Raw genomic sequence first — 25990 nt, 5'->3', positions numbered from 1 at the left:
AAAAATTGTTTCAAAAGACTGGGGAGATGGAAAGAGGGGGAGGACTAGAAATGTCTTTGGGAGTTGATTCATTCACCCTAAGGAGTTGGAGCCAGCATTGAGAGCCTGGAGAGGGGAAGATGGAAGGCGCAGGTGGAGAAGGGGTGGGGGTTAGTGCGGGGGGGGGGGGGGGGGGAAGGGGGGGAGGGGAGGCTGTGGCTCCTAAGGAGCAGAAGGAAAGGATGCACGAGAGTTAAAGGCACAGGAACATTTGATCACGGACAGCCCAGAAATGGAAGATGCATATTTACATAAGCTGCATCCAAGTGGATGGTGGGAGAGGACCGAAGAGGGCAGCGGGCAGTGGCAGTCTCTAAGACCAGATGGCAGGATTGCCCGGCCCACCCCAGTTTGCAGTGAACACCATCAGCCCAACACCGGGAGTCTCTCCAGCAACACTCAGTGGAATAATACAGGGACTGCCCAACATCAGGGAGGAGGCCTGGGTGCTGGGGACACAAGAGGGTGAAGGTAGATGGTGAAGCCAGCAGGGAGGAGAGACACAGGAGTGGAAAGAAGAAGGGAGGACTGAGTTTCCAGAGGGTTCAAGAGGCAGAATCTGGGAGCTTCCAATAGGGGGTGCCTTCCTGCAGGGTCCAACCCTTCTGGATGTTGATAATGATGAGAATGAGGTTGGGGTGCCCAGACTTCCCAGGGCCATGGCTCCGTCCAGCCAGGAACAGCAGCCCAGGGTCAGCCTACAGCTGACCAACTCCACAGATCCCCCGTTTGCCTGCAGAGTCTCAGCCAGATCCCTTTGGCCCATTAGCAGTAGAAACCTAGGGGCGCCTGGGTGGCTCAGTTGTTTAAGTGTCGACTTGGACTCAGGTCATGATCTCATGGCTCATGAGTTCAAGCCCCTCATCTGGCCCCTTTCCCACTTTATCTCTCTCAAAAATAAATTGAAAAAAAAGAAAAAAAGAAACCTACTGGTGTCAGTTTAACTAAAAGAGGATTTAATGTGAGGAGTCAGGAAACTCTCACAGGGCCTGGAATTAGGGACACTAGGGGTGGGACAGCCAGCAAAGACTGTCAGTCTGTCCGCCCTTCTGTCTTATTTTCTGGATCACCCAGGTTCCCGTCTCTGTTTCTCTCTGTCCATCTGCCTCACCCCCCTCTTGTTATCTCCGCTTCACCACACGTCTGGCCAGCCCATGGCCCCCCCCAGTTCCTCCCCAGCTCACACAGGCAGCTCTGATGAGACTTTCATCCCACTGCCCCAAGTTCACATTCCTCAGCGGGAGAATATGAATGGCCAGCGTAGGTCAGTGTCTGCCAATATCCACGCACTGGGCAGTTTGTGGTGAGATGGGGGGAGTACGGGTACCACTGCCTGATGGGGACGAGTCCCTCAGAAGGGGAGCCACCAGCTGCTATGCCTGGCTGGAGCTGCCAAGGATCATGGTCAGCGGTTGGTGGCAAGACACTGAGTAACAGTGGGTGAGGAAAGCCAGAGGCTTTGACGGCCTTGGCCATAGGGCAGCTGAGCTCCCAAGGCTGAAGAGACCGGTGTGGACCACCAGTCCCCGGGGTGGGGGTAGGGTCACAGCCATGGTTGTGGGACCAAGGGGTGCACCCCTGCAGATGGGTGCCAGGCAGGATGGGTACAGATGGTTGCTGGCAAAGGCCTGGAGAAGCCTTAGTGCAAACGTACTAGTCTCTCAGTGCGGCGGGCCACGGACCGGGATGGGGGCAGCCTCAGAGCATCCGTGACTGTCACCGTGCACCTTAAAAAGACCCCAGCCAAACCCTGTCTTCAAACCAAGGAAGGAGCAGATTGTGGAGGAGGAACGTGGTGTTTTTTAGGGAAAATGAACTGGCTGTACGACTCAGTGGAGCCAAGAGTGATGGACGAGGACATGCTCAAGCTGGCTGTGGGAGAACAGGGCCCACGGGACGAGGCTGGGCAGCTGGCCCGGCAGGAGGGCATCCTCTTCAAGGATGTGCTTTCACTGCGGCTGGACTTCCAAAGTGCGTATCCTGGGCTGGGCTGGGGCCACCAGGCGGCCCAGCGCCCCGCCCCTGGCTTCTCTGCCCCAGAACTCCACGCAGAGTCCAGGATCACGGGACCCGCATCAGCGGGCGGGCCCGCGTGGGTTAGAAGGCATAGGAATGGCAGAGAGTGTTTGAAAAGTTAATACTGAGTATCATTCGCATTTGAATATCCACAGCACTGCTGATTCTGAATAATAGGGAAAAAGGTAAAATTCTCCCACTCCAACTCTAAATGAACCCAAAGGCCCCGCTGCTTCCGTCACAGATCCCACATGGAATTCTTGGAGCGGGGTCCCTGGCAGGTGGCACCCAGAAGGGTGGTCCCACGCAGCCAGGAAGAAGCCATGGGGCGGAGGAGGGTGTGCGCTGGGGGCAGGAAGCAGGAGAGGCGCCTCGGGAGCAGGAGGACAGCCTCGTGGGAAGACAGGTCCTTAGTGCCTCCGTGTCCCCTTCTGTAAAATGGGAAGATGATAGTCCATGTCTCAAGCTCTGGTTAGGAGGAGAAAGTGAGGTAACACACGCACAGTGTGTTCGCTGGAGAAGGCCAGCGGCTCAGGACAGAGGGGGTGCGACAGGAAGCGAGAGAGGGGGGCAGGGTGCTGCGTGTATTGTGCAGGTGGCTCCACAGCAGTGACCCGGGCTGCTTCACATTCCTGCTCTGTCCTGGGGTTCTGTGCTGGCCTGCCGGGACATCCAGGAGACAACAGGGGAATTACTGAGGCCCTGCCTCAGCCAGTCTGGGGCGGACCACGGGGACACAGCAGTGGGCAAGGCAGGCACAGCCCTGGCCCAAGCCTCATGAACCCACAGGCCTCCCCAGAGCATGGCCTCCACGGCTGACCACCCAGAGCAGGAAGGGACCCTGGGCCCAGCCACCTCAGCAGTGGGAGGGGTGAAGGGACTGGAGAACTGCTGTCACCAGAGGGGGCTTTAGCCTCCTTTAGCTCACCTCCTCCCCTTCCTAAGGTTCATTTTGCTGGTATTTATAAAATGCCTCTTATATGCTAGGTGCTGTTCTAGGCACTAGGGATTCAACTGTGAACAAAAAAGACAAAAACCCCTGTCCTCATGGAACTGATATCCAGGTGATGGGAAAATTAAAATAAAAATAGTGTATGTTAAAGGTGATATGTGCTATGGAGGAAAATCAAGGGGAGGGAAAAAGGGGAGTTGGGGGTGGAGCACGGTGTTTTATTGGGTGGTCAGAGGCCTCATCATGAAGGTGACAATTGAGCAAAGACTAGAAGGAAGTGAGGGAAGGAAGCACGCAGAGATCCAGGGAAAGCATTCCAGGTAGAGGGAACAGCCAGGGCAAAGGCCCTGAGGCAGGCACCCCTGTATGGAGACAGATCAGAGAGGTGAGGAGGTCAGCTAGCATCAGTCTTGGGGGCCAACAGGCAGTGTTTGGCTTTTATAGTGAGTGAGATGAGAGCCCCGGGAGGGTCCTGAGCAGAAGAGGGACAGGATGGGACTTAGCTTTTCACAAGATCCCACTGGCTGCGGGAGGATAGAGTGTGGCATCCCAGGGCCAGAGCAGAGAGACTAGTGAGTGAGACCGTTGCCGCTGTGGTCCAGGAAACAATAGCAATGAGCTGAGACCAAACCGGGGGTAGTAGAGGCAGATCCCATGTCTATGTTGAAGATTAAAATTGGACTTTTTGAGCAGTCCTGTCATTGCTAGTAACTCATTTAGAACTGGTGAATACATCCTGGTTTTTTGTTGTGTTGTTTTGGCTTTTCCACACGAACTGCTGATGCCTAAGGAAAAGGCAGCACATAGGTGTGCAAGGCAGAGCACCCGGAGTGCGGGAGCCGCCCAGGGGAGCAGCATCTCCGGAAAGTCAGTCATAGCCAAGAGCTGTCAGTCTAAGACCAGGGCCAGAAAAGGCTCCTGGAAAATCCAGACCAGGATGGGCGGTATCTGAGGTCCTGGGTATCATTCTGGGAAATCTGGCCACAGCGAGCTGGGGAACAGACACCAGTCCCACTTGCCCCTGGGAATGGCAGAGGCAGGGCCCTGGGGGAGAGAGATGCGGTCCACCCATCCCCACCCCCACCTGGCTTGGGGAGGGCAGCCAAGAGGGGGCACCCGGCCTCCCCCAGGACCTCACAACCTCTGAATGAATGTTGAAACCACTGCCCCCGAATGTGTGGTTATTAAGTGTGCTTTTTTTTTTTTAACCCCTTTTACTTCTATATTATTTCAGTTATTTTTTATTTTATTTTTTTTTTTCAACGTTTATTTTTTTTTGGGACAGAGAGAGACAGAGCATGAACAGGGGAGGGGCAGAGAGAGAGGGAGACACAGAATCGGAAACAGGCTCCAGGCTCTGAGCCATCAGCCCAGAGCCTGACGCGGGGCTCAAACTCACGGACCGCGAGATCGTGACCTGGCTGAAGTCGGACGCTTAACCGACTGCGCCACCCAGGCGCCCCTATTTCAGTTATTTTAATGAGCGTATTCTAATTTTATAAGTTTTAGAAATCCTTGCAAAAGCAAATATAGAAAAAAAGGGGCATGTAAACGACAAAGCTATTATGGCTGCTAGAGGAAACTGGGGGCAGGTTTAGGCCTCCAGAATTTTATGTATGTAGCATCTCCTTATTTATACGTCAGCGTAGTTCAGAACTCCTCTGGCTATCTGCAACAGAGACCGAACTCTGCCTGGCATCAGGAGCAAAAAGAATGAGTTGGCTGCGTGTCTATGAAGGTGGTCTTTAGGGACAACGGGTCAGGAGCTTCAGTGACATCAGGAACCGCCTCTGTCATATGGGTGATTTATCCCGCTCCCCATATAGGGACATTTGTGGGTCCCCTGAACTTTTTGCCTCTCATGTGCCTATAGGTATTTCTTTGGGCACACACGCAAGTGTGCCTTTGCAGACAGATTCCGAGTAGAGGAATTGCAGGGTCAAAGGAGACAGGCATTAAATATTTCAGTTAACTCGGCCAAATTGCCCTCCAAAACGGCTGAACTAGTTGACACGCTCACCAATGTGCACGAGGGGTGGGTGATGCAGGCATTCACCCTGCAGCCTCGTTCTATTTGTCACGCTGTGGCAGGAAGGACGCTGTTGGTGTCCTGTGTCCCGAGGTGTTGCAGGCTCCTGAGAAGCCTCCTAGATGGACATTATAGGTGGCACGACTGAGTCCCATGCCCTGGGCAGGTCCAGCCCACACTCAGGACGACCCTCCGTAGGCCTTTGAGTTCTGCTGCGTTCCTGGGTAGAAGCACTGATCACTGCCCGCTCTGCACTAATAGAGACTCTTGGGTGCTTAGCCCACATCCCCAGGTCGCATACTCCAGATCAGGGCGGTGGAGTTATGGGCCTTGTGAACGGTTAGTATTGGCCGTTGCAATTTTTTAGTGCACCTGCACTGAACTCTTAACCCTAACCCCAGGCTGGAAGCAGCCAAGGCGCCTCCTCCAATCGTTTCAGACATCCTCCGCATAGACAGCCTCTGGCAGTTTGAGAACTTGAGGAAGCTACAGCTGGACAACAACATCATCGAGAAGATCGAGGGCCTGGAGCGTCTGGTACATCTGGTCTGGCTGGGTAAGGGCCCCTCCTGCATGTGTGTCTGCCCTAATCAAAGGTGACGCACTGCCAGGGTCATTGCCTCGCAGGCAATTTTCCGCTGCCCGCCCGGAATTAGCTGGTGTGCAGCTGAAGGTCCGTCTACTGGGAACAAGAAAGCTGCTCTTTTTAAAAGCCTGGGGCCTTTGCTGTGCAGAGCCAGCAAAGATATGCTTGGACACACCAGGCCAGAATATTCTGACCCACCTGCCAAACCTCCCCATCTGGGAGAGAGTCAAGGGAGCAGTCTAGTTACTCTAGACCCAGGGTGACAGACAACTGTGGGCCCTGCCAGTCAGGGGGACCCAGATCAAGCCAGAAACAATTATCACAGCTGCTAGTGTCCCTTGAGCACGACTACCTGCTAAGCACGGGCCTGTCTGCTTTGCTTGTGAGGCCTTTTAATCCATCCATTTGCATCCCCATCGTAGAGATGGGCAAACTGAGGTCTCAGTGAGTAGTGAGGGCATCAGGCTCCCAGCTGAGCTCTGTCCGAGTGTAGAGCTCTGGCCCTCATTGCTAAGGCCTCAGGGGTTTTGATGAACGAGGAGAGGGGGCTGGCCGGAGAGCTCTTTGTATCACTGTCTTATTTAGCCCCCACGGCAATCCTAAACGGTGAGTGTTACAATCCCAACGTGGAGAAGAGGAACTGAGATTTTGCGAGGCCAAGGCACTTGCCCAAAGCTCCAGCGGAGCTGCCACACAAGCCCGTATCTGTGTGACCCCGAAGCCCATGCTCCCTCCGCCTGGTCAGGCCGCTCCCGACAACGGGCAACCCGGGGCATCGGCACACATCCGAATTTACAAAACACTCTCAGCTACAGTGGCCCCGACAGTCACCAGCCCACAGCAGCCCCACAGACAGGATTACGTTGCCATTTTGCAGGTACAGATGCAGCAGCTGACGCTGGGCGGCTGACAGACCCGACGGGGTCACACGTTACAGGCAGCGGAGGCAAACCACAGCCAGGTCTCCTGACAGCTGGGCCCGGGTCTTTTGCCCCAGGCAACCCCTCCTGGCACCCCAGCACCCATTAATGCCGAGTCTGGTCTTGGCAGCCCGCCTCCTTGGCATTGCCAGGAGGCATCTTCTCTGTAGGAGATGAGAGGGATAAGAGGGTGCCGGGCCAGCCCCGACCCTGAGCCACGCCCCCTCTGGAACACCTGCCAGGTACCAGCTGTCTGAGTGCCGTGCTTTCAAGAGAGAGCCACCAGGCCCATCTATCTCTCAAACCTAAAACAAGTGTCATGGGCCCCCGTGCAGTACTCCTGTGATACTATGGGAGTGAGAGAACAGGGGGGACATTTCTGGTAAGAGGTCAGGTCATCCCCCTGAGAGACGCTGGCCTTTGTCAGTCACAGCGTTAGTCACCCAGGGACCCAACCACAGCCAGGAAGATCTGGGTCCCCGGGGTGCAGGGGGTGGGGCAGACGGTGTCTCCCACTGTTCAGCAAGCCCCCGCCTCACGCGAGGCCCTGCTGGTGGTGTGCCACATCAGCTGTCCCAGGGCTGAGGCTGTACCGGAGCCAGCCAGGACTGGCTCTCCAAAGCTGATTACGCACGACTAGTCCCAACTGCGCCTTCAGGGATGTCAAGCCGGTAGCTTGAAATTGGCCACGATGGGAGGATTTACACCACAGAAATGGGCAAGCGCTGCGATTCAGGGCCTCCCCGCCTCTGCCAAACCCTGCCCCGCCCCCCGCCCCGGTTAAACATTTACCAGCACGCAGCCAGTTCTAGTGGGCCAGGCCCAGCCTCTGAAGAACAGAACTGTGTTCTTGGCATCTCGCAGACTGCAATTCAAGCCTCAGCTCTGCTCACGTACTGACTCTACACCAGTTCCTGGAGCCTTCTGAACCTCAGCTTCTCTATGTGCTGGGTGATGTTGGGCATATACCCCCAGGCCCCTTGAATCTTGGTTTTCCTCCACCAAACGCAGAAGATGAGGCCTATGTTGTGAGCATCAGATAAGATGACACGCTTAGAAAGGGACGATAAGGGGGTGCTTGGGTGGCTCAGTCGGTTAAGCATCCAACTTTGGTTCAGGTCATGAGCTCCCAGTTTGTGAGTTCGAGCCCCACATCAGGCTCTGTGCTGATAGCTTGGAGCCTGCTTTGGACGCTGTGTCTCCCTCCCTTTCTGCCCCTCCCCAGCTCACGCTCTCTCTCTCTCTCAAAAATAAATAAACATTAAAAAGAAAAAAAAAAGAAAGGGACGATAAGTTACCATTAGTCTCAACTGTCAGCCAGTGAGCGTCTCCTGATACGCCAAGGAGGCTAAATTCAGGTGTGGACAAACCGACTTCCCAAATCACCGTTAAAACGTGATGGCCTGCAGCTATCATGAGCATATTTCCAAGCTCATGAAAAATTCCTAGTTTAGGCCTCTGGGCCCTTGGTATTCCAGGACAGAGTTGCAACTCCAACCCCAACCGATCCCGGAAAAGCACGGTGGGAAAAGAGCAGTTTTATTTCCCGGGATGTGAAACTTGGGCCACGGAGGGCCTGGCACCTCAGCTCAGGTCGGGGTTGGGACTTTGGAGGACCTGAGTCAGCTGGGATGTAGCTGGAGGGTCCTGGCCTGCCGCATGTCCTGGGAGGAGCCCTGGATGGACTCTGGCACCACCATGGTTAGCTGTGTGGCTTTGGGCAGATCACTGAGCCTTTCTGAGCTTCAGCTTCCCAATGCTCAAACGGGGAGAGAAATCCCAAGCTGCCACTCAGGGCTGTTGTCAGAAGACTTACTCATAAGCACTTGATAAACTGGGAAGCGCTAAGCAGACAGGTGGTATTATTATGAAAATGCCCATAGATGTGAGGGAAGGAGGCCCTCCAGACCGTCTCCTCCTGCTCCAGGATGCACCATTGTGGACCTCCCATTCATCATTTCCATCCCAGAGCAACAGAGCACAGACTTGAGTATTTGGCCACATGTGCCCAGCCAGGAAGACAAGTGGCAGAGTTGGAGAGGGTGGTAAAAGTTTGAGACAGTAGGAAAGAATCCGTGCATGGCTTCTAGAAGACTGTCAGTGAGTCAGTCAGTGAGTCAGTTACCGGCCTGACAGCTTGGTGCTGGCTCCCAGAGCATAGGTAGCCCCGATGGGTTTGTCCCAAGACAGTCCCACCCCTAACCCCAACCAGTGGACCCTCACAGCCCTCTTCCTTCCAGACCTGTCCTTCAACAACATCGAGGCCATTGAGGGGTTGGACACACTGGTGAACCTGGAGGACCTGAGCTTGTCCAACAACCGGATCTCCAAGATTGACTCTCTGGATGCCCTCGTCAAGCTACAGGTGTTGTCGCTGGGCAACAACGAGATCAGCCACATGATGAACGTGAGTACTCAGGGGCGGCGGGCGCCAGGTCTGGAGTGGCTGCTCTGGCCGCTCCTGCTGGCCTCTGGCCCAGGGCAGACCCTGGGTCTGGGCGCCCGAGGGCATTGCAGTAGCTGGGGGTGGGGGAGAAGGGTCTGTCATCTGGGGTGGTGGGGGAGGGGAATGCAGCCTTAGCCTTCCAGATCGTCCCCTTTTCCTAGAAAAACCAGAAATCCAGATTATTCTACCAGAGATTTGATCATGTTTAAACACCGCGCTGAGCCCATCGGTGGCTACCAGTCCGTACTTGAACCTCTTTCCCTGAGCCCCATGCTCACTTCACAAATATTTGCTGAGGTGAGGACCTACTGGAAGTGGGGCGTTTGGCCTGACTGAAAGAGGGCTCCCTGTTATTTTCTCTCATGCCCCATTTTTATATTCTTTTTTTTTTTTTAATTTATTATTGAGAGACAGGGGGAGACAGAGCACGAGCATGGGAGGAGCAGAGAGAGGGGGAGACAGAGAATCCGAAGCAGGCTCCAGGCTCTGACACGGGGCTCGAACTCACAAACCGCGAGATCATGACGTGAGCCGAAGTTGGACACTTAACCGACTGAGCCACCCAGGCGCCCCTCCATCTTTGCATTCTTACAGCACTTACCCCCAACAGTGATGATTTTATTTACTCTTTAAAGCATTCCTGGTCCCTGCCAGTAGAATGTGAGCCCTTGCTCTAAGGGTGGGGACCACGTGAGCTTTGTTGCCGCTGCAGCCCCGGGGTCTAGCACTGCCTCGGAGGCCTGGTAGGTGCTTAATCCTGTTGCACAAACAGATGACTGGGAGGAACCCTCCGGAAAAGCATGCTTGGTTCCTTCCCCACCTTTTGCACCGTCCAGCGTCTGGTGTGCAGAAAAATGCTCTCAAATGAAACAGTAGCTCTCTTGTTGACTTTTCCCCCACTTACCTAAAAATGGAGTAGAGGAAGACTAAATGGCAGGTAGCGAATGTCCCAGTGTCATCCAGCTAATCCAAGGTTAACTACAAATTGGGTTCCATTTAATTTAAGAGATCTGGCCCTTCCACAGAGTTCACGGTGGAAAAGCGCGCCTGTTCTGGGGGACCAGCAGTAACGACAGCAGCAACAACTACCACCCTTTACGGAGTAGGCGGGAGGCACGCTTCTCAATGTTTCTCGTAGCTCATTTCCTTTGGTCCTTGGAACACCTGTGGCACACATAATAGCACCCTTATGCCCATCTTACAGATGAGGGAACAGAGGCTCACAGATGTTAGGCAACTTGCCCAAGGTCCCACAGCTGGGCTTTGAACCCAAGCCTGCTGATCAGGACAGCCGTCCAGCCTGGAACCTGCCCCCCCCCCCCCCCCCGTCCCCACCTGCTTGTCACCCAGGCAGCGTGGAGGGTGTCGCGGGCCAGGCCACAGACCCTGGCAGAGCGACGAGGGGAGAGGCCGCTGGAGGTGTTTTCTGCTCTGCGGCAGCCAGGAAGATGGGTTACTCTCCCCTCTTCCCCCCCAGATCATCTACCTGCGGCGGTTCAAGGACCTGCGGACGCTCAGCCTCTCTGGAAACCCCATCGCGGAGGAGGAGGATTACAAGATGTTCATCTGTGCCTACCTTCCTGACCTCGTGTACCTGGACTTCCGGCGCATCGACGACCACATGGCAAGTGTCTTCCTCTGGGTCTCCTGGCTCTGTGAGTCCGTCTTCAGGCCCTCCAGACTGCACGGAAAAGGGCGCTGGGGCAGAGCCCCTCTGAGGTCTAACTCCTTCGACCTGCCCCCGTGGGCACCATTCCAGCAGGACCCTCATGCTAGCCGTTCAGTGCCTGCTCACGGTGGCCAGGTCCCTCCATGTGTTGCCTCCAGGCCACGTCCAGCCACCCGGCACTCATTTTGGTATCCTGAATGAAGTGCCATACCGGCACTTTCTGGTATCCTGAATGAAGAAGCTGGGGACACCAAGCGAGGGCCAGCAGTTAGCATCAGCGGCTCGTGGCAGAACCCGGGAGCAATAGAACAGCTAACTGTCCTCCCGTACGCGTCCGCCACGCACACGTTGCTGTTTGATGTCGCTTTCACTACAGCCTGTCGGGGGGCGGGGGAGGCCTGCTCTTGCCCTCAGCTGGCCAACCGAGGGCTGGCACCAGTGAGATGCCTCGCCGGGGAGCTCGCAGCCAGTGGTGGTTGGGCTGGGAGCCGGAGCCAGGCAGCCTGGCAGCAGAACCCAGTGAGGAGGGCCCTTCCCCCGCCTACCGCCTGGTCTGTCCACGGCTGCCGCGTTCCTGTCCCACTGCTATGAGCTGCCCCCTTTCGCTCACCCCTTGCTCTTTGCAGTGTGATCCTTCTCTGGGTGCCTTCCCCACTGGAAGGAAAGAACCTGGCCCAATACCTTGGGCCTTTGGTGGCAGAAACGGATGTCCCTGCATGTTGGATGCTACGGAGACCAAGGGACTGTTTGACCTGCCTGCTCCTTCTCGCGGGAAGCTGGTGCCTTCCTGAGAGAAAGGAGCCTGGGAGTGGGGGCACTGAAGTGATGGGGAGCACCTGGGAGAGCCCAGCAGGAGCAGGGAGGACTCGTCCACAGGTCTGAAGGCTGACCCTGCCTGGCCTGGACCGTGTTGCAGAGCCCCGGCGCCCAGGTGGACAGGGCTACCTTCCAAGTGTGGAGCCCTCTGCTTGCCAGTGCTTTCCTGGGAGGTCCACAGAGATAGGGTGAGGTCAGAGAGGTGCCCCTCTGAGGACCGTGGCTTTCTCTGCTTCCCGTGACAGCACCAAAAGCTGAGACTCGAATTCTAATACTCCCAAGTATTTTTTGCTTCATGTAGATAATAGTTTGGAAGTCATCACAGGCTCCGATGCTTGGAATGGGCCAGAGAGCTGTTGGGGTAGGTTTCAAAGTCCGTTGTAGAACCAGGGGACAGCCTGACACTGCACAGTTCCAAAGCCCCTCCCCAAGCATTCTCTCCTCAGTCCCCAGAAGCTTCCATAAAGGGCATACAACCCAGTCTGGACATCCCTGTTGTGCCGCAGCGAAACAAAGGCTCCTTTCATGATTCAGAGACTTGCCTAGATGCATCAAGATAAATAATGAGTAAAAGGCTCTAAGAGCAGAGTTCTGCAAAGCAGGGGCACTCGAAACTTCCCTGTCACACTACTGCCTGCCCTGAGGCCAGCCATAGCCTGCCCCAAGCTCCTGGCCTCTTGGTGCTGTAGGGCTTGGGCAGCAGAACAGCTGGGCCCAGATACAGGCCAACCAGGGGAGGGTCCAGGATGTTCCCTGGGTCTCCGGCCGGGGTGCTGGATGGCTGGGGGGCCGCTCACCTCAGCGGGACTGTGGGAGGACAGAGGTTCAAGGGCAGGCTCTTGAGGTGCCTCTCAGCTCTGTGGAGCTCTCCCCCTGTTTTCATCAGGCCCCTTTTAAGTCGAGGCCCTGGACTGTGCCTGAAGGCTGGCCCTCCCCTCAATCCAGCCCTGAGGAACAGAGGACAGTCCCCCACAAACCACATGGAATGGGCAGGTGCTATGAGCTTGAGGGGCTTTGTGTGGGGAGGTGGGGAGACAGGCAGGGGAGGCAGGGGTCAATCAGCAGGGCCCTGCTGGGGTTTAAGGGTTCTCCGATTGAAGGTGGGGGCCCATGGGGAACCCTGAGCGGTTCTCAGCAGAATTCTTGATGTGGTCCACAGTTCAGGAATCTGGGAGACAGAGGGTATAGAGAAGAGATGTGGGATGAGGTGGGGGAGGGGGGAGGGAGAGAGGGAGAAGGCAGGGCTGTGGGAATGGAGAAGAAAGGGTGGCCCGGAAACTAGAGACTTTTAAAAATTTGGGACACCTGGGTGGCTCAGTCAGTTAAGCATCCGACTTTGGTTCAGGTCATGATCTAACGTTTGTGGGTTTAAGCCCCACATTAGGCTCCATGCTGATAGAGTGGAGCCTGCTTGGGATTGTCTCTCTCCCTCTCTCTCTGCCTCTCCCCAACTCATGCTTTCTCTCTCTCTCTGTCTCAAAAATAAATTAATTTAAAAAAATAAAAATTTAAATTTCCTTATTAAAGTATAAATATGTAGGGGTACCTGGGTGGCTCAGTCAGTCAAATGTCTGACTCTTTGATTTCAGCTCAGGTCATGATCTCACAGTTTGTGGGGTCAAGCCCCATATCGGGCTCTGAGCTGGCGGTACGGAGCCTGCTTGAGATTCTTTCTCTCTCTCCCTCTCTCTTCCCCACCCCTTCTCTCTCTCTCTCTCTCTCTCTCTCTCTCTCAAAATAAATAGATAAACATTTTAAAAATATTTTTAAAATAAGGGCACCTTGGTGGCTCAGTCAGTTAAGCTCCCAACTTCAACTCAGGTCATGATCTCATGGTTCGTGGGTTTGAGCCCCACATCAGGCTCTGTGCTGACATTTCAGAGCTTGGAGCCTGCTTGGGATTCTGTGTCTCCTTCTCTCTCTGCCCCTCCCCCACTCATGCTCTGTCTCTCTTCCTCTCTCTCTCCCTTGCTTGCTCTCATAAAGAAACATTAAAAAGTTTTAAAAAAAGAATTAAAAATATTTTAAAAATAAAGTATGAATATGTAAGAAAACAATATAAGCATACAGCTCAATGAATAATAGTTCTTTAGAAGGATTTCAGCTGTGCAATATAAGCTATTTGCAGCCAAGGCCCAAGTTAAGGCACAAAACTATAATGATACCTATACTCGCATCACGTTCAGGAGTAAGACGGGATGGGCTTCAGGCAGCACAGGAGAGCCGAAAGGAAGCTCAGTATCCGGAATCGAACAGACTCCGAGGAAGCCCTTACCTTCCTTTGTGGTGCCAACGCACAGAGACAGATCCTCTCACAGATACGTGAAAATACCAGGAGGTGTACAAGGCGGGGGTTGGTGGTTTGAAGCGTAGGATGAGCAGGAGTTGGCTGGTGAAGGGCTAGGGTTAGGACAGAGCACATGTAAAGGCCTGTGGCAGGAGGCAGTGCAGCGAGGGAGCCAATGGCTGGCGCTCAGAGAGCTGGAGAGAGAGGGTGGCAGGCAGTCCTCGCAGGCCACAGCAGGAGCTTGTCATTACCCTACGGCCAAGAGGAAGTCCTACAGGGCAGGCAAGGGACCTACGAGATTGGGTTTGCGTTTAACAGAGGTTTCTCTGGCTTTTTGCTCGGGAGCAGTGGACAGACTGGGTGAGGGGACAGGGTGCACGGGGGGAGGCCAGCTAGGAGGCTGAGGCAGGGGTCGATGCCAGAGAGAAAGGATGGTGAGATAGGATTAGGAGCTAGCACAGACAGGCCAGGGCATAGCCTGGGTCTGCTGGAGGAGGGAGGGTCCCACATGTGTCCCGGGTCTCCGGCCGGGGTGCTGGATGGCTGGGGGGCCACTCACCTCAGTGGAACCATGGGAGGACAGAAGTCCATCTTGTACATGGTGAGGGGGCAGTGTTCTCAAGGCAGCTAGGGGAGAGAGGCTCTCAAAGGTAGGGTCTGGGCTGAAGGTAAAGACCCGCATGTTGTCTGAGGGTGGAGCCATTGGACGTGCTTGCACTTGACCTTAGCACAGGTGAAATCACCTGGGGTGTGTCGAGTGAGGCGAGAAGGGTGAGGACTGAGCCCTACAGGCTCCAGCAGTGCCCGCTGGGTATAAGGGGATGAGCAGGAGGGCTGGGAGGAGAGTCAGGAGGTGGCAGGGCACAGAGCCAAGGTCTGAGGCCCTTGAGACCAGGCCTGTGACTCGGGTAACTCACTTTACCTGTTTCCCATCGTGCATCCCTGGAAGAGAGCGGGAGCACCTGCTCTGGGCATGTGCACCCGTCCGGGACGTGGCCCTGATCCCCACCGCCTGCCTGTGCTGCCTTCCCCCCATGCTGTTGGTCCTTCCCCTCATTTCCCTTAGACTCAGCATACTTGGAAAAGGCCAGGAGGAAGCAAGCCATCCTTGCCCACACAGCCTTCACTAGGAGACTGTCCACACCCCCACCCCCGCTAGAGAGGCCGCGGGATGGCAGAGGCCGGCATGGCCGGGAGGGAGGGACCAAACATGCCTCAGTAACAGTGCCCCTTCCCATCCTCCCCTCAGAAGGAGCTGGCAGAGATCAAACACCAGTATGGCATCGACGAGCTGAAGCAGCGAGAGAACGTGATTCAGGCCCAGCTGGATGATGAGCGGGCCCAGCGGGAGGAGCTGGAGGAGCACAAGGTACATTCTGTCGGGAGGAGCCCTGCCGCCCACCTCCCCCTGCCCTGGCTCCAAGATGCCAGCCACAGGGTACGGGCCCAGCTGGATCAAAGCCAGCAGGGCCCAGGCCCCAAGAACCGCTCTTGAAGGCGAACATATGCCGTGTGGCCTCTCCTGGCTGTGACAGAGCATGTACATCACCCACAGGCCAGCGCCCTGTCCCGCCCTGTCCCCTCCTTGCTCTGCTCGCCACAGAGCCAGCTTTGTCTCAGCCCGGATGCCACCTGCCTTGTCTCCTTGCCAGTCTGCCAGGTCCAGCACAAGGGCCTAGGGAAACAATCTGAGGGAGGAGCTCCTTTTAAGAAAAGGGCAGTTCCACGGGCAGCCAGGAAGGTTGAAGTCCTTCCCCGGCACGGCCCCGGACCCACTCTGCCCCACAACCCGCACCCCTTCCTCCAGGCACACTGAGCCTCGTGCAACCTTCAGTTGATGCCTCTGGACCTCCGCGTGTGCCAGGCCCTTGGCCCCGCGTGCCTTCCCTGTCCTCCTGGAGGGCTAAAGCCCAAGGGTAGCGTGCCCTCCCCCACCCTCTGCAAAGTGTCCACTGACCCCAGCGCCCAGCACAGGGCCCCACCCATGGAGCCCTTGCCAGTGGATCAGCGTCCCCCAAGCCCTGCTGTGTTTCTGACTGCAGGCCGCGTTCGTCGAGCACCTGAACGGCTCCTTCCTGTTTGACAGCATGTACGCTGAGGACGTAGAGGGCAACAAGCTGGCCCACCTTCCCGGCGTCAGCGAGCTCCTTCAGGCATATCCTTCCAAGTTCATGGTCACCTCCCCTGGCAGAGCCCGGGCCCCACACCACCAGCCTGCCGGGGGCAGGTCCCCTTCTGCTCTGGGCCTCGGTTTCCCCATTTCTCTTGTGAAACCCTGGAAGATAAAACCCCTCCTTCACAGCCACGTACCCAAGAGGCAGTGGAGAACCCAAGAGGTCAGCTGAGTGGCGCGGGGAAACGCTGCCTGGATTTCAGGGGACGCACAGCATGGCACGGGGTCTGCTGTGCTCGACAAGCCAGGTTGTCAAAGAGGGAAAACTGAAGTGTGGGTCTATGGTGCTAATCTGTAGTACTTGTAGTCTCTTGCTGTGAGCTTTGCATATAGTGTTTATAGTTTCCCAACTGCCCAGCAGATGGGTGCTGTTATTAATCCCATTTTATAATTGGAGAAGCTAAACTTGGAGAGGTTGACTTGTCCAAGGTCATGCAGTTAGAAGCTGGGATTTGAGCCCTTGTGTGTCGCTCTAAGAGCCGGCATCCTTTCCTCCAGTCAGCTGGAGCCCAGAGGCTGTGACTGGCACTTGTTATGGCCAAAGCCATGATGACCTCAGTTGACATAAACTATACGTTGAGGGACTCAGGTTAGACTCACAACAGACTGAATTAGCGCTGAGACTGGCAACGAGTCACACAGTACGTCTGTGGAGCCGCTATCACTGGGTAGAAAGAAACTTTCTCTTAAAAACTCAACATTTTGGAAAGGGTGGGGGAGGGGATGGAGAGGGTGTGAGGCAAAGCAGAAGGTGACAATCAGGGCTCTAGGCCAGACAGACGGGCTCCCGGCCTGGCTCTGCCATCCCCCAGCTGGGTGACCTGGGCTCACATCTGGGCCGTAGCGCCTGCCTGACCTCAAGGACTCCATGCTGCAGGTGAGGAAGCCCAAGTCCAGGCAGGTGAAGTGGCTTGCCAGAGAGGAGGAGCAGCAGAGCCAGGACTTGAACCCGGACCTCTCTGCGTCCAGCCTGTGGTCCCCTGACCTTCGTAGGCTCCCTCGGCGCCCCTGCAACAGCTGAGCACAAAGACAGGAGCCCAACAAAGGCCCCCTAGATATCACGGCAGAGACAGAAACATACACTGCCCAGCTCGCTGGCTGGGGCTGGCTCCGCCTGCGCTCCCAGCCCCTCCCCGGCCCCTTTGGGTGCCCAGGATGCCTCTCCTGGGGCCTTTCTTAGCATGTCTCTCTTCTGCTCTGTAGCGTCCCCCCATGGCCCCTGCCTCCTTCCCGAGACCAGTCCCTCACGGTGAGGATAGGGATGCCCCAGCACCACATTAGACTCCAAATCTCAACTCCCGGCCCTGTGCCAGGAGCTGCCACCACCCTCGACCTGCATCCTCCCAGCAGCCTGCCCCAAGATAGCTTCCTTAACGGCCTCACCTACAAGGACAAATTCGTCATCATCTGCCTGAACATCTTCGAATATGGCCTGAAACAGCAGGAGAAGCGCAAAGTGGAGCTTGACACCTTCAATGAGTGTGTCCAGGAGGCCATCCAGGAAAACCGGGAGCAGGGTAAACGCAGGATTGCCAAGTTCGAGGAGACGCACTTGCTGGTAGGCTCTGCCCCTCCCGTGTCCCCTCCCTGCTTCCTGCTCCAGATGCTGACCCCACCCCGCGGGCCTGGCCCCACTGGAGGGGCTGCACACCCTCTACCTCTGACGACCCCTAAGACCCGCGGTCACTGTCCCCGTTTGCCAGAAATCACCCAGCTCAGTGGCAGAGCCAAGGGTTTAGCCTTCCACCGGTGCCACCAACCACAACTCCAGCACCATGCCAGAGCTGGGCCCAGGGTGATGCCTGTGGGTCCCCTTCACCTAAAACGCCCCTGGGGGCTAAGGCGGTGTCATCCTTACTGTCAACAGTGGTGTTCGCGTTGTCGCTCCCGTTATTAGCAACCTCAAGAACTGCTACTTTGCTTTGGTTCATTCGTTCATTTAGCAGACGTTTTCTGAGCCTCCGCTCGGTGCCTGGCTCTGGGCAGCCAGACCAATGCTGGCCGTGGCTCCTGCCCTCGGCGAGCTCCCACGTGGTGTGGGGTGCAGACCCGGGCCCTCCCTGCTGCGGTGGTCAGTACGACACTGGAGGGGAGCCCAGGGAGCCTCTGGGAGTTGCTGGAGGGACCTTAACTCAGGCTGAGGCTCACAGGACAAAGAGAAATGAGCCAAGGGTGGTGGAGGAAGGGCATTCCACCTGAGCGAGCAGGCCTCGGTCGTTCGGGACCTGCTGGACCCAGGCCACTCAGGGCCATGTGCGCTTGGTGGGACTTGCTTCTTTTCGTTAGCATCATGTTTATTTTATTTAATGTTTATTTTTGAGAGAGTGCAAGTGGGGGAGGGGCAGAGCGAGGAGAGACAGAGGATCGGAAGTGGGCTCTGCGCGGACAGGCTGACGGCAGCGAGCTCGATGCGGGCCTCCAACTCCCCAACCTGCAGATCATGACCTGAGCCAAAGCCAGAGATGTTCAACCCACTGAGCCACCCGGGTGCCCCTAGTTAGCATTATTTTTAAAGATGGGTTCTTGTTCTAAGTCACAGATCTTCGTGAGACTCTAAGGAAAGCTATGGACTTTCTTTCTCCTCAAAAAACTGTCCACATACACCGAGTATGTGGGCACTCGCCTGCAGTGTCAGGGGCTTCAAGGAACCCACGAAGCACCGTCAGGTTGAGAACTCTTAGTTTAAGGTCAAGCAAAATCCCCAGGTAATGCACGTTCAGATATAATAGGGTTGGCGATGAGCTCCCAGACACTTCCCGGCCCTCCTCACTCCCCGGTCCCCGGTCTCGTCTCATCGGCCTCACCAACGACCTCACATTCTGCGCAACTTAACCCTCAAGACCCTCCTCCTTATGTTTTAGGGTGGGGTGTGACTGCATTCACCCAGAAGTTCAAGCCTGTCAGCAGAAGAACACGTTTGGCTCACATATGTGTTTTATTTGGCCTGCAGAGGATTTTAAAACGTTTTGAACATCCTGCTGACGTTAAAAATGGGAAGATTTCACAGAAAAATTGTGGTTGCCAGCTTCTGTGGAGGCACTTGTCAGCAGGGCCTCAGTGGCAGTTGTCCCCTCTGGACAGGCCACGTCTCCAGTCTTCCTGGACCCTGTCCAGCACATCCTCCCTGAGGTTTCTTTCTTCTTCTTCTTCTTCTTCTTCTTCTTCTTCTTCTTCTTCTTTTTAAATGTTTATTTATTTCGAGAGAGACAGAGACAGAGCACGAGTCGGGGAGGGGCAGAGAGAGAGGGGGAGACACAGAATCCGAAGCAGGCTCCAGGCTCTGAGCTGGCAGCACAGAGCGTGACGCAGGGTTCGAACTCATGAACTGTGAGATCATGACCTGAGCTGAAGTCAGACGCTTAGCCGACTGAGCCACCTTGGCGCCCCCTCCATGACATTTCTTTTTTTTTTTTTTAATTTTTTTTTTTCAACGTTTTATTTTATTTTTGGGACAGAGAGAGACAGAGCATGAACGGGGGAGGGGCAGAGAGAGAGGGAGACACAGAATCGGAAACAGGCTCCAGGCTCCGAGCCGTCAGCCCGGAGCCCGACGCGGGGCTCGAACTCACGGACTGCGAGATCATGACCTGGCTGAAGTCGGACGCTTAACCGACTGCGCCACCCAGGCGCCCCATCCATGACATTTCTTATCTGGTGCCTGCAGCCGCTGGGTTTGGGAGGCCTGGATGCCAGCCAGTAGGCTCCTCCCAGGCCTGGGCCCGGCCCCCTCAGCAACACATCCCCCTGGAGAAGCAGGACCTGGACCAGGCTACCGCCAGTGCTGTGCTCTTGCTGGCGCCAAGCCTGACTTCCTAACGTTCAGGGGGTAGTTCTTCGGAGCAGGCTGGCTCCCCCGGCTTCTGAGGCACCGGGCCCCACGGCCCCCATAATGGCGACACCCTCAAAGGCTGCCTGGGATGAGCAGACTACCCTGAGCGCCCCTCTCCTAGAGCCTAGAGCAGTGGTTTCATGCAGCCCACACACCAGAATCCACAGGGACCCCACGGGGCTGGGGCTGACGCCCCAGCTCAGGGGGTACGGCACGGCACTGGGATTTTCCAGAGCTTCCTAGGTGCCTCCTGCCTAGCCCAAGCTGAGCCCGCTGTCTTAGAAGTTCACAGGACTCTGTCGGCCTGAGGCCCCAGTTCTCTTTCCTCACGGGACCTCTTGATCTTGTCCTATCCCCCTCCTGCCACGCCCACTAGACCAGGGCTCCTTCAGCGCCTCCTCCTGGTGGGGTCAGTGGGTCACCAGAATGCTCACATGGACCCCTCACTGGTGACCCTCTGCTGGCTTCCGTTTCCTCATTAGAGAAATGGACGTAACCGCCTCCCAGAACTGTGGGGGGTGGGGGGGGGACAGGTGGGAAGCAGAGCAGGCGTAAAATTGTGACAGGCAGTCTCTAGATAGGTAATGCATGTCTAAGCATGGGCACAGAATGACAAATGTAGATGGCGGTTGGGTACAGTCAGTCCAACCCTTCTGTGTGTGTGTGTGTGTGTGTGTGTGTGTGTGTGTGTGATGAAAGTGTACCATGCTGTTTTGCCCTTTGCTTTTTTATCTATGCATCTTAGAGATCCTTCCAAAACTCGAATCGCCTTCTTTTTTAATAGTTGTAACATCTCGGGGCGCCTGGGTGGCTCAGTCGGTTAAGCATCCGACTTCGGCTCAGGTCATGATCTCGCGGTCCGTGAGTTCAAGCCCCGCGTCAGGCTCTGTGCTGACAGCTCAGAGCCTGGAGCCTGTTTCAAATTCTGTGTCTCCCTCTCTCTCTGACCCTCCCCCATTCATGGTGTCTCTCCCTGTCTCAAAAATAAACGTTAAAAAAAAATTTAAAAAAATAGTTGTAACATCTCTCATTGCATGGATGAGCCATGATTTATTAACCCAGTCCCTGCTGACGGACAATTCATTTTTTTCCATTCTTTCGCTCTTTCAAGCAGTGTTGCAGTGGGTAAGTTGGCGCGAGTCTGATCTGTAGGATGAAGTCCCAGAGGTAGACCTGGGTATTGCTGCTCTTACCAGTTACTGCTCAGCCGTGCTCCGCGGAGGCCGTGGCTTCTGCCCCTCGGCCTGCTCTTTGTCAGACCGGTGCTCTCAGGCTTCCTCGTCTCTGCCAGTCTGGCACACTTGGAGCATGTGTTTATTTTCCCTTAAGTGAGGATAAGCATTGCATGTTTTATAAACATTTGTGTTTCTTTTTTTTTTTTTTTTTTTTAGTGTATTTATCTTGAGAGAGAGAGAGAAGGAGAGAGAGAATCCCAAGCAGGCTCCACATTGCCAGCGCAGAACCCAATGCAGGGCTCGAACTCACGAACCATGAGATCGTGACCTGAGCCGAAATCAAGAGTCGGACACTCAACCGACTGAACCGCCCAGGTTCCTCTAAACATTTTTATTTCTTTTTCTGTGAACTCTTTGTTCTTCTAATATGCCCTAATCCATTTTTTTCTGTTTTTTGATCTATATCTCTTTCTTTAAAAAGAAATCATTACTTTGTACAAGCTCTTTATAGATTGAGAAATTAGCCCTGTGTCAGTGAAATGAGTTGCAAATATGTTTCCCACTTTGTTGTTTATCGTGTCGTTTTTTTGGCTATGGTGCTTTTGCTATTCAAAATTTCTACACATTTTATGTAGTACAACCTATCAGTCTTTTTTCTGGTTATACTTAGAAAGGACTTCTCCACTCTGAAATTATTTATTAAAGTCTGTCTATTTTTCCTTCTAGGACTGTATGGCTTCACTTTGTATGTTTAAATCTTCACTCTGTGGGAAATTTGTTTTCATGTAAGGTTTGAGGTAGGGATTGAACCTCATTTTTCTCCAGACGGGGTAACCATTATTATAAATATCATTCATCGCACCGAATCGTGCCAAGGTACTCTGTCCTCCTTCCCAACTAATACCATACATCAGGGCACCTGGGTGGCTCAGTTGGTTAAGCGTCCAATTTCGGCTCAGGTCGTGATCTCACGGTTTGTGATTTCAAGCTGTCTGTGCAGACAGCTCAGAGCCTGGAGCCTGCGTCGGATTCTGTTCCTCCCCGCCTCTCTCTGTCCCTCCCTTGCTCTCTCTCTCTCTCTCTCTCTCTCTCTCAAAAATAAACATTAAAAATAATAATACCATATATCAACAGAAACAAGTTGACAGTGCACCTGATGGCCGAGTCCCCAGAACCTTTGTTAGTGAGTGTCTGGGATTCAGTGCCAGGCTTGGACCCCAGGGTGTTTTCCAGCCCGTGAGCATCCTCTCATTCCAAGGGGCCTAGCATCTGTTCACCGCTGGCATCCCCTTGCTCCGTGGGGTGCTCTGTGGGTCCAACTGGTTTCCTAAAGACTGGATCTGTCTTACATTTCCAGTGTCTCTCCGTCTCCCTGTGCCTGCTGTGGACCTTGTATTGGACTCTGTTAGCCAAGGCCCCACTGTGAACCAAGAGTTCATACACACTGCTAAATCCCCATAACTTTGTGACACACACTTCTGTCCCACTTTACATAAGGAAACTGAAGCTTAGAGAGTGGAGGTGGCTCATTCAAGGTCACATTGCTGATAAGTGACCCAGACAGGATTCGAATTCAGGTTCACCCGACTCTGAAGCCATTGCTCCTTCACCCAGCCCAGCCACCACTAATGAAAACCCGAGCTAACGTGGACCGAGAGCTCACTGACTAGTGCCGGCATCTGCTGTACCTGCCTCGAGGCATGGGGAGGGTGAGTAGCTTCCACAAGTCCACAAAGCTGACAAATGGCAGAGCCGACACTTGAACGTGGACAGGCCAAGCCCAGAGTTCACATTCGTACCCACAAAACCGATCGTTGCCTGTCATTAACTAATTACGCTTAGTTGTGGATTCCTAAAACCCAGGCTTTTGTTTCCAGAGTTTAAATGCCATTCGAGATGAGTCCGAAGTGACCAACCTTGAGATGAAGGTAGCGGAACACAGCAAGGACATCACTGAGCTGTTCGACATGCTCATGACACTGGAGATGCAGTTGGTAGAGCAGCTGGAGGTGAGGCCGAGCCCCTGGGGCACAGGTGTGATGAGATCACGCCCTGCCAGTCTCCTTTGCGAGAACGTAGTGGATTCAGTGGCAAAACCGTATTTTATTTTATTGTTTTTTTCATAATTATTTTTTGAATGTTCATTTTATTTTGGAGAGAGACAGCACAAGCAAGCGAGGGGCAGAGAAAGAGGGAGACAGAAGATCTGAAACGGGCTCTGCGCTAACGGCACAGAGCCCCGTGCGGGGCTTGAACTCACCAACGGTGAGATCGTGACCTGAGCTGAAGTCCGATGCTTAACCAACTGGGCCACCCGGGTGCCCCCGAATGGTATTTTAGCTGGAGCCCTCCCAGGCGCTCCTCTGCTGTGTGACTCAGCACGGCGGACTAAAGCTTTCTTTGCTCATCCGTCCTATGTTTGCTTTTAATATATTTCAGTCACTTAGATTGCAGTTGATTCTCACGCCCACATGTAGAGGTGAGCTCATTCCTCTGGAATGTACCCCCTATCCTGGAAGCACCCAGAGCCTCAGCAGGGAGAGGTATTTCTGATTAGACCGCAGGAGTCATCTGGGTGCTTGAAAGACAAAGTAGGCCCCCACTCTGGGACAAACAAAGGCTCCTCCGCATTGCAGTGCGTATTTGCCGCATCTCAGGGCCGCGCGCGGAGCCTGCGATTCAGCACGAAGCAGCGGAAATGCAGAGCGCCGCTCTCTAAAATTCCTTAGCAGCCAGAGTGCCTTGTGTGTTCACAAGGCAGCCGAGGCCGGGGCCTCCGAAGGCTGTGATGAATCAAACCTCATTGGATGCTGCCGTGGTCGGGCCAAGAGATCGCGCCTAATCAATCCCTCACATGTCAAGGGACACCTCAGACAGGGATAGATCTCCCCATCACGTCCGTCACATGGCAGGTGTCGGCTCCCGCCGGGAGTGCTCAAGCGCTGCAGGAAGCAGCTCGCAAGCGGCGGGGGAGGCTTAGGCAGCGGCTCCCAGCCTTTTCATGCAGGGAGATCCCCATTCCAGCGTCCTCAAAGTCCCCAGATCTGTACATGGTCGGTCGTACTTGTGTCACCAAGTAGCCAAAAGCTCTAAGGTGCAGTCATGCTTTCTAACGACCCCATTTTTATTCATTACAACAGTGTTTACACACACATTTGAAACATGTATAATTGGCTCGGCCTGCAGACAGGGGTCGGACTGCTGTAGATTCCCGGGGCCCTCGGCCCACCCTGTAGCCCCGGGAGTCTGTGCTAGATCATGGGCATGACCTGGCCTGGGGCTCACAGGGGAGCAGGCCTCACATCACCTCTTCCATTGCTCCCTCACTCAAGTCCCATTTCAGCCCTGGGGGGCAGCTAAGCCCTGGGGGGCAGCAGTGCAGGGTGCCTCGGAGAGAGGTGGTAGGCATGCAGACAGCCACACTGATGGTGACAGGTCTGGGGCAGCAGCCAGCATCACCAAGGCACCTGGCAAAGCATTTCATGTGAAGTAACTCATGTAAACTTCACAACTCCATGAGATGGGGACTACAAAGGAAACCCATTTCATAGATGAGGATGTTGAGCCCCAAGGACATTTAAACACAGTGGTGGAGCTGGGATACTGATCCAGGCAGTCTCTCAGCAACTCTCTCCCCTGTTTCTCTGGAAGTGATGGATAGATGCCATCATCGAGAAGCCCAAAGGAAGGGAGTTAGCTCTATGTGTGTACGTGAGGGTTACGGGGGGTGGGACCCGGACAAGTATTCCTGGCAAAGGGACCAGCACGTGCAAAGGCCCGGAGGAAGCTTTGCATTAAACCTTGTGGGGGAGTGAGTAAGGTGAAATGGCTGGAGAGTAATGCAGCTGTGAGAAAGAGGTCAGGAGAGAGGGCCATTCATAGGCATCTACCTGGGAAGGTCAGGGTGGTTGGTCTTTACCCTGAAGGTCTGTGATTAAAGCAGGCACCTGCTAAGTTCTAAGGAGTGACTTTTGCTCTGATGATAGGTCAGTCAAGTTCATGTGTAAATATTCATGTTAACTGTGCTCTTTATCATTTCCAGGAGACTATAAACACATTTGAAAGGAACATCATGGACTTGGTGGCACTCTTTATTGAAAACGTCCAAAGCCTATATCCTTTTCCCAGATGACCCTCCATGGGGAGACGCTACTGGCTCATGGGGTTATCCTGGCCCACACCTGGGCTCCCCCTGCCTCCAGGGGAGCCAGAGGAGAAGCACCTGCATTTTATTTTTTATTTTTTTTTAATGTTTATTTATTTTTGAGAGACAGACAGAGACAGAGCACGAGTTGGGTAGGGGCAGAGAGAGAGGGAGACACAGAATCCGAAGCAGGCTCCAGGTTCTGAGCTGTCAGCACAGAACCCGATGCGGGGCTCGAACTCATGAGCTGTGAGATCATGACCTGAGCTGAAGTCGGCCACTCAACCGACTGAGCCACCCAGGCGCCCCAGCACCTGCATTTTAAACAAAAGGCAGAGAAGGGTTAAAGCTTTTTCACCAACTAAGCAGGATGCAAATAAGTGGTCCCCTTCCAGGTAGCCACCTTTGGGGTCACACCTACCCCCTCCCACTGCCACCAGGGCCCTAAACATGTTGGCAGAGATGGCCAAAAAGTCCATACTTTAGAATACTTCACTTTTTGCCAGAAATATCTGAGCCCCAGTCTGATGTACAGAAAGATCTATACCTGTACCAAGATGATATCCACCCCATCACAGGACCCCATTTAGTGGGAATCTCGACCTGTGACGTTAGAGGAATAGAAATCCTCTAGTTTTTCACCACAGAAAAAGCTCACCTTCAAAAGATGGAGATTTGGCAACTACTTGGAATGTTCAAAGAATGTTCCACAGGGTCTGAGGGAGTTTCCCATCTCTCAGAACAAGGGTGCCTTGTTAGCGTAAGGGTTTGGATACCTACCGGGCTTGTTGTGTGGGGCCCCATCGATTGCAGTATAAGGCCTGGCATATTTGTTCTCAAAGGAGGGATGTTCACAGAGAGACCACACCCCAGAATCCCTGTCTGCTTCCTACGTCGCAGGTACACACA

General features: G+C 54.5%; 1 protein-coding gene across 4 annotated transcripts in view; it reads left to right on the top strand.

Annotated features, from left to right (window-relative positions):
• The window catches only part of DRC3 (dynein regulatory complex subunit 3), a 35077-nt gene that overhangs the window by 2358 nt on the left and 6729 nt on the right, over positions 1–25990 (top strand). For 2 of the 4 annotated variants that reach the window (XM_043583307.1, XM_043583305.1), the window contains exons 3-12: positions 1846–2010; positions 5476–5592; positions 8783–8949; positions 10466–10612; positions 11775–11834; positions 15010–15129; positions 15803–15915; positions 17317–17491; positions 22815–22946; positions 24980–25050. In XM_043583307.1, coding sequence (XP_043439242.1) covers positions 1851–2010; positions 5476–5592; positions 8783–8949; positions 10466–10612; positions 11775–11834; positions 15010–15129; positions 15803–15915; positions 17317–17491; positions 22815–22946; positions 24980–25050 — 1262 coding nt within the window. In that variant the 5' untranslated portion in view covers positions 1846–1850. The remainder of the gene's footprint in view (positions 1–1845; positions 2011–5475; positions 5593–8782; positions 8950–10465; positions 10613–11774; positions 11835–15009; positions 15130–15802; positions 15916–17316; positions 17492–22814; positions 22947–24979; positions 25051–25990) is intronic. The other 2 variants (XM_043583309.1, XM_043583308.1) reach the window with 1 other exon arrangement.

This window comes from Prionailurus bengalensis, chromosome E1 (genome assembly GCF_016509475.1).
Source record: "Prionailurus bengalensis isolate Pbe53 chromosome E1, Fcat_Pben_1.1_paternal_pri, whole genome shotgun sequence".
Taxonomy (NCBI): domain Eukaryota; kingdom Metazoa; phylum Chordata; class Mammalia; order Carnivora; family Felidae; genus Prionailurus; species Prionailurus bengalensis.
Note: the sequence above shows the minus strand (reverse complement) of the source record. Positions and strands in the feature narration are given on the sequence as shown.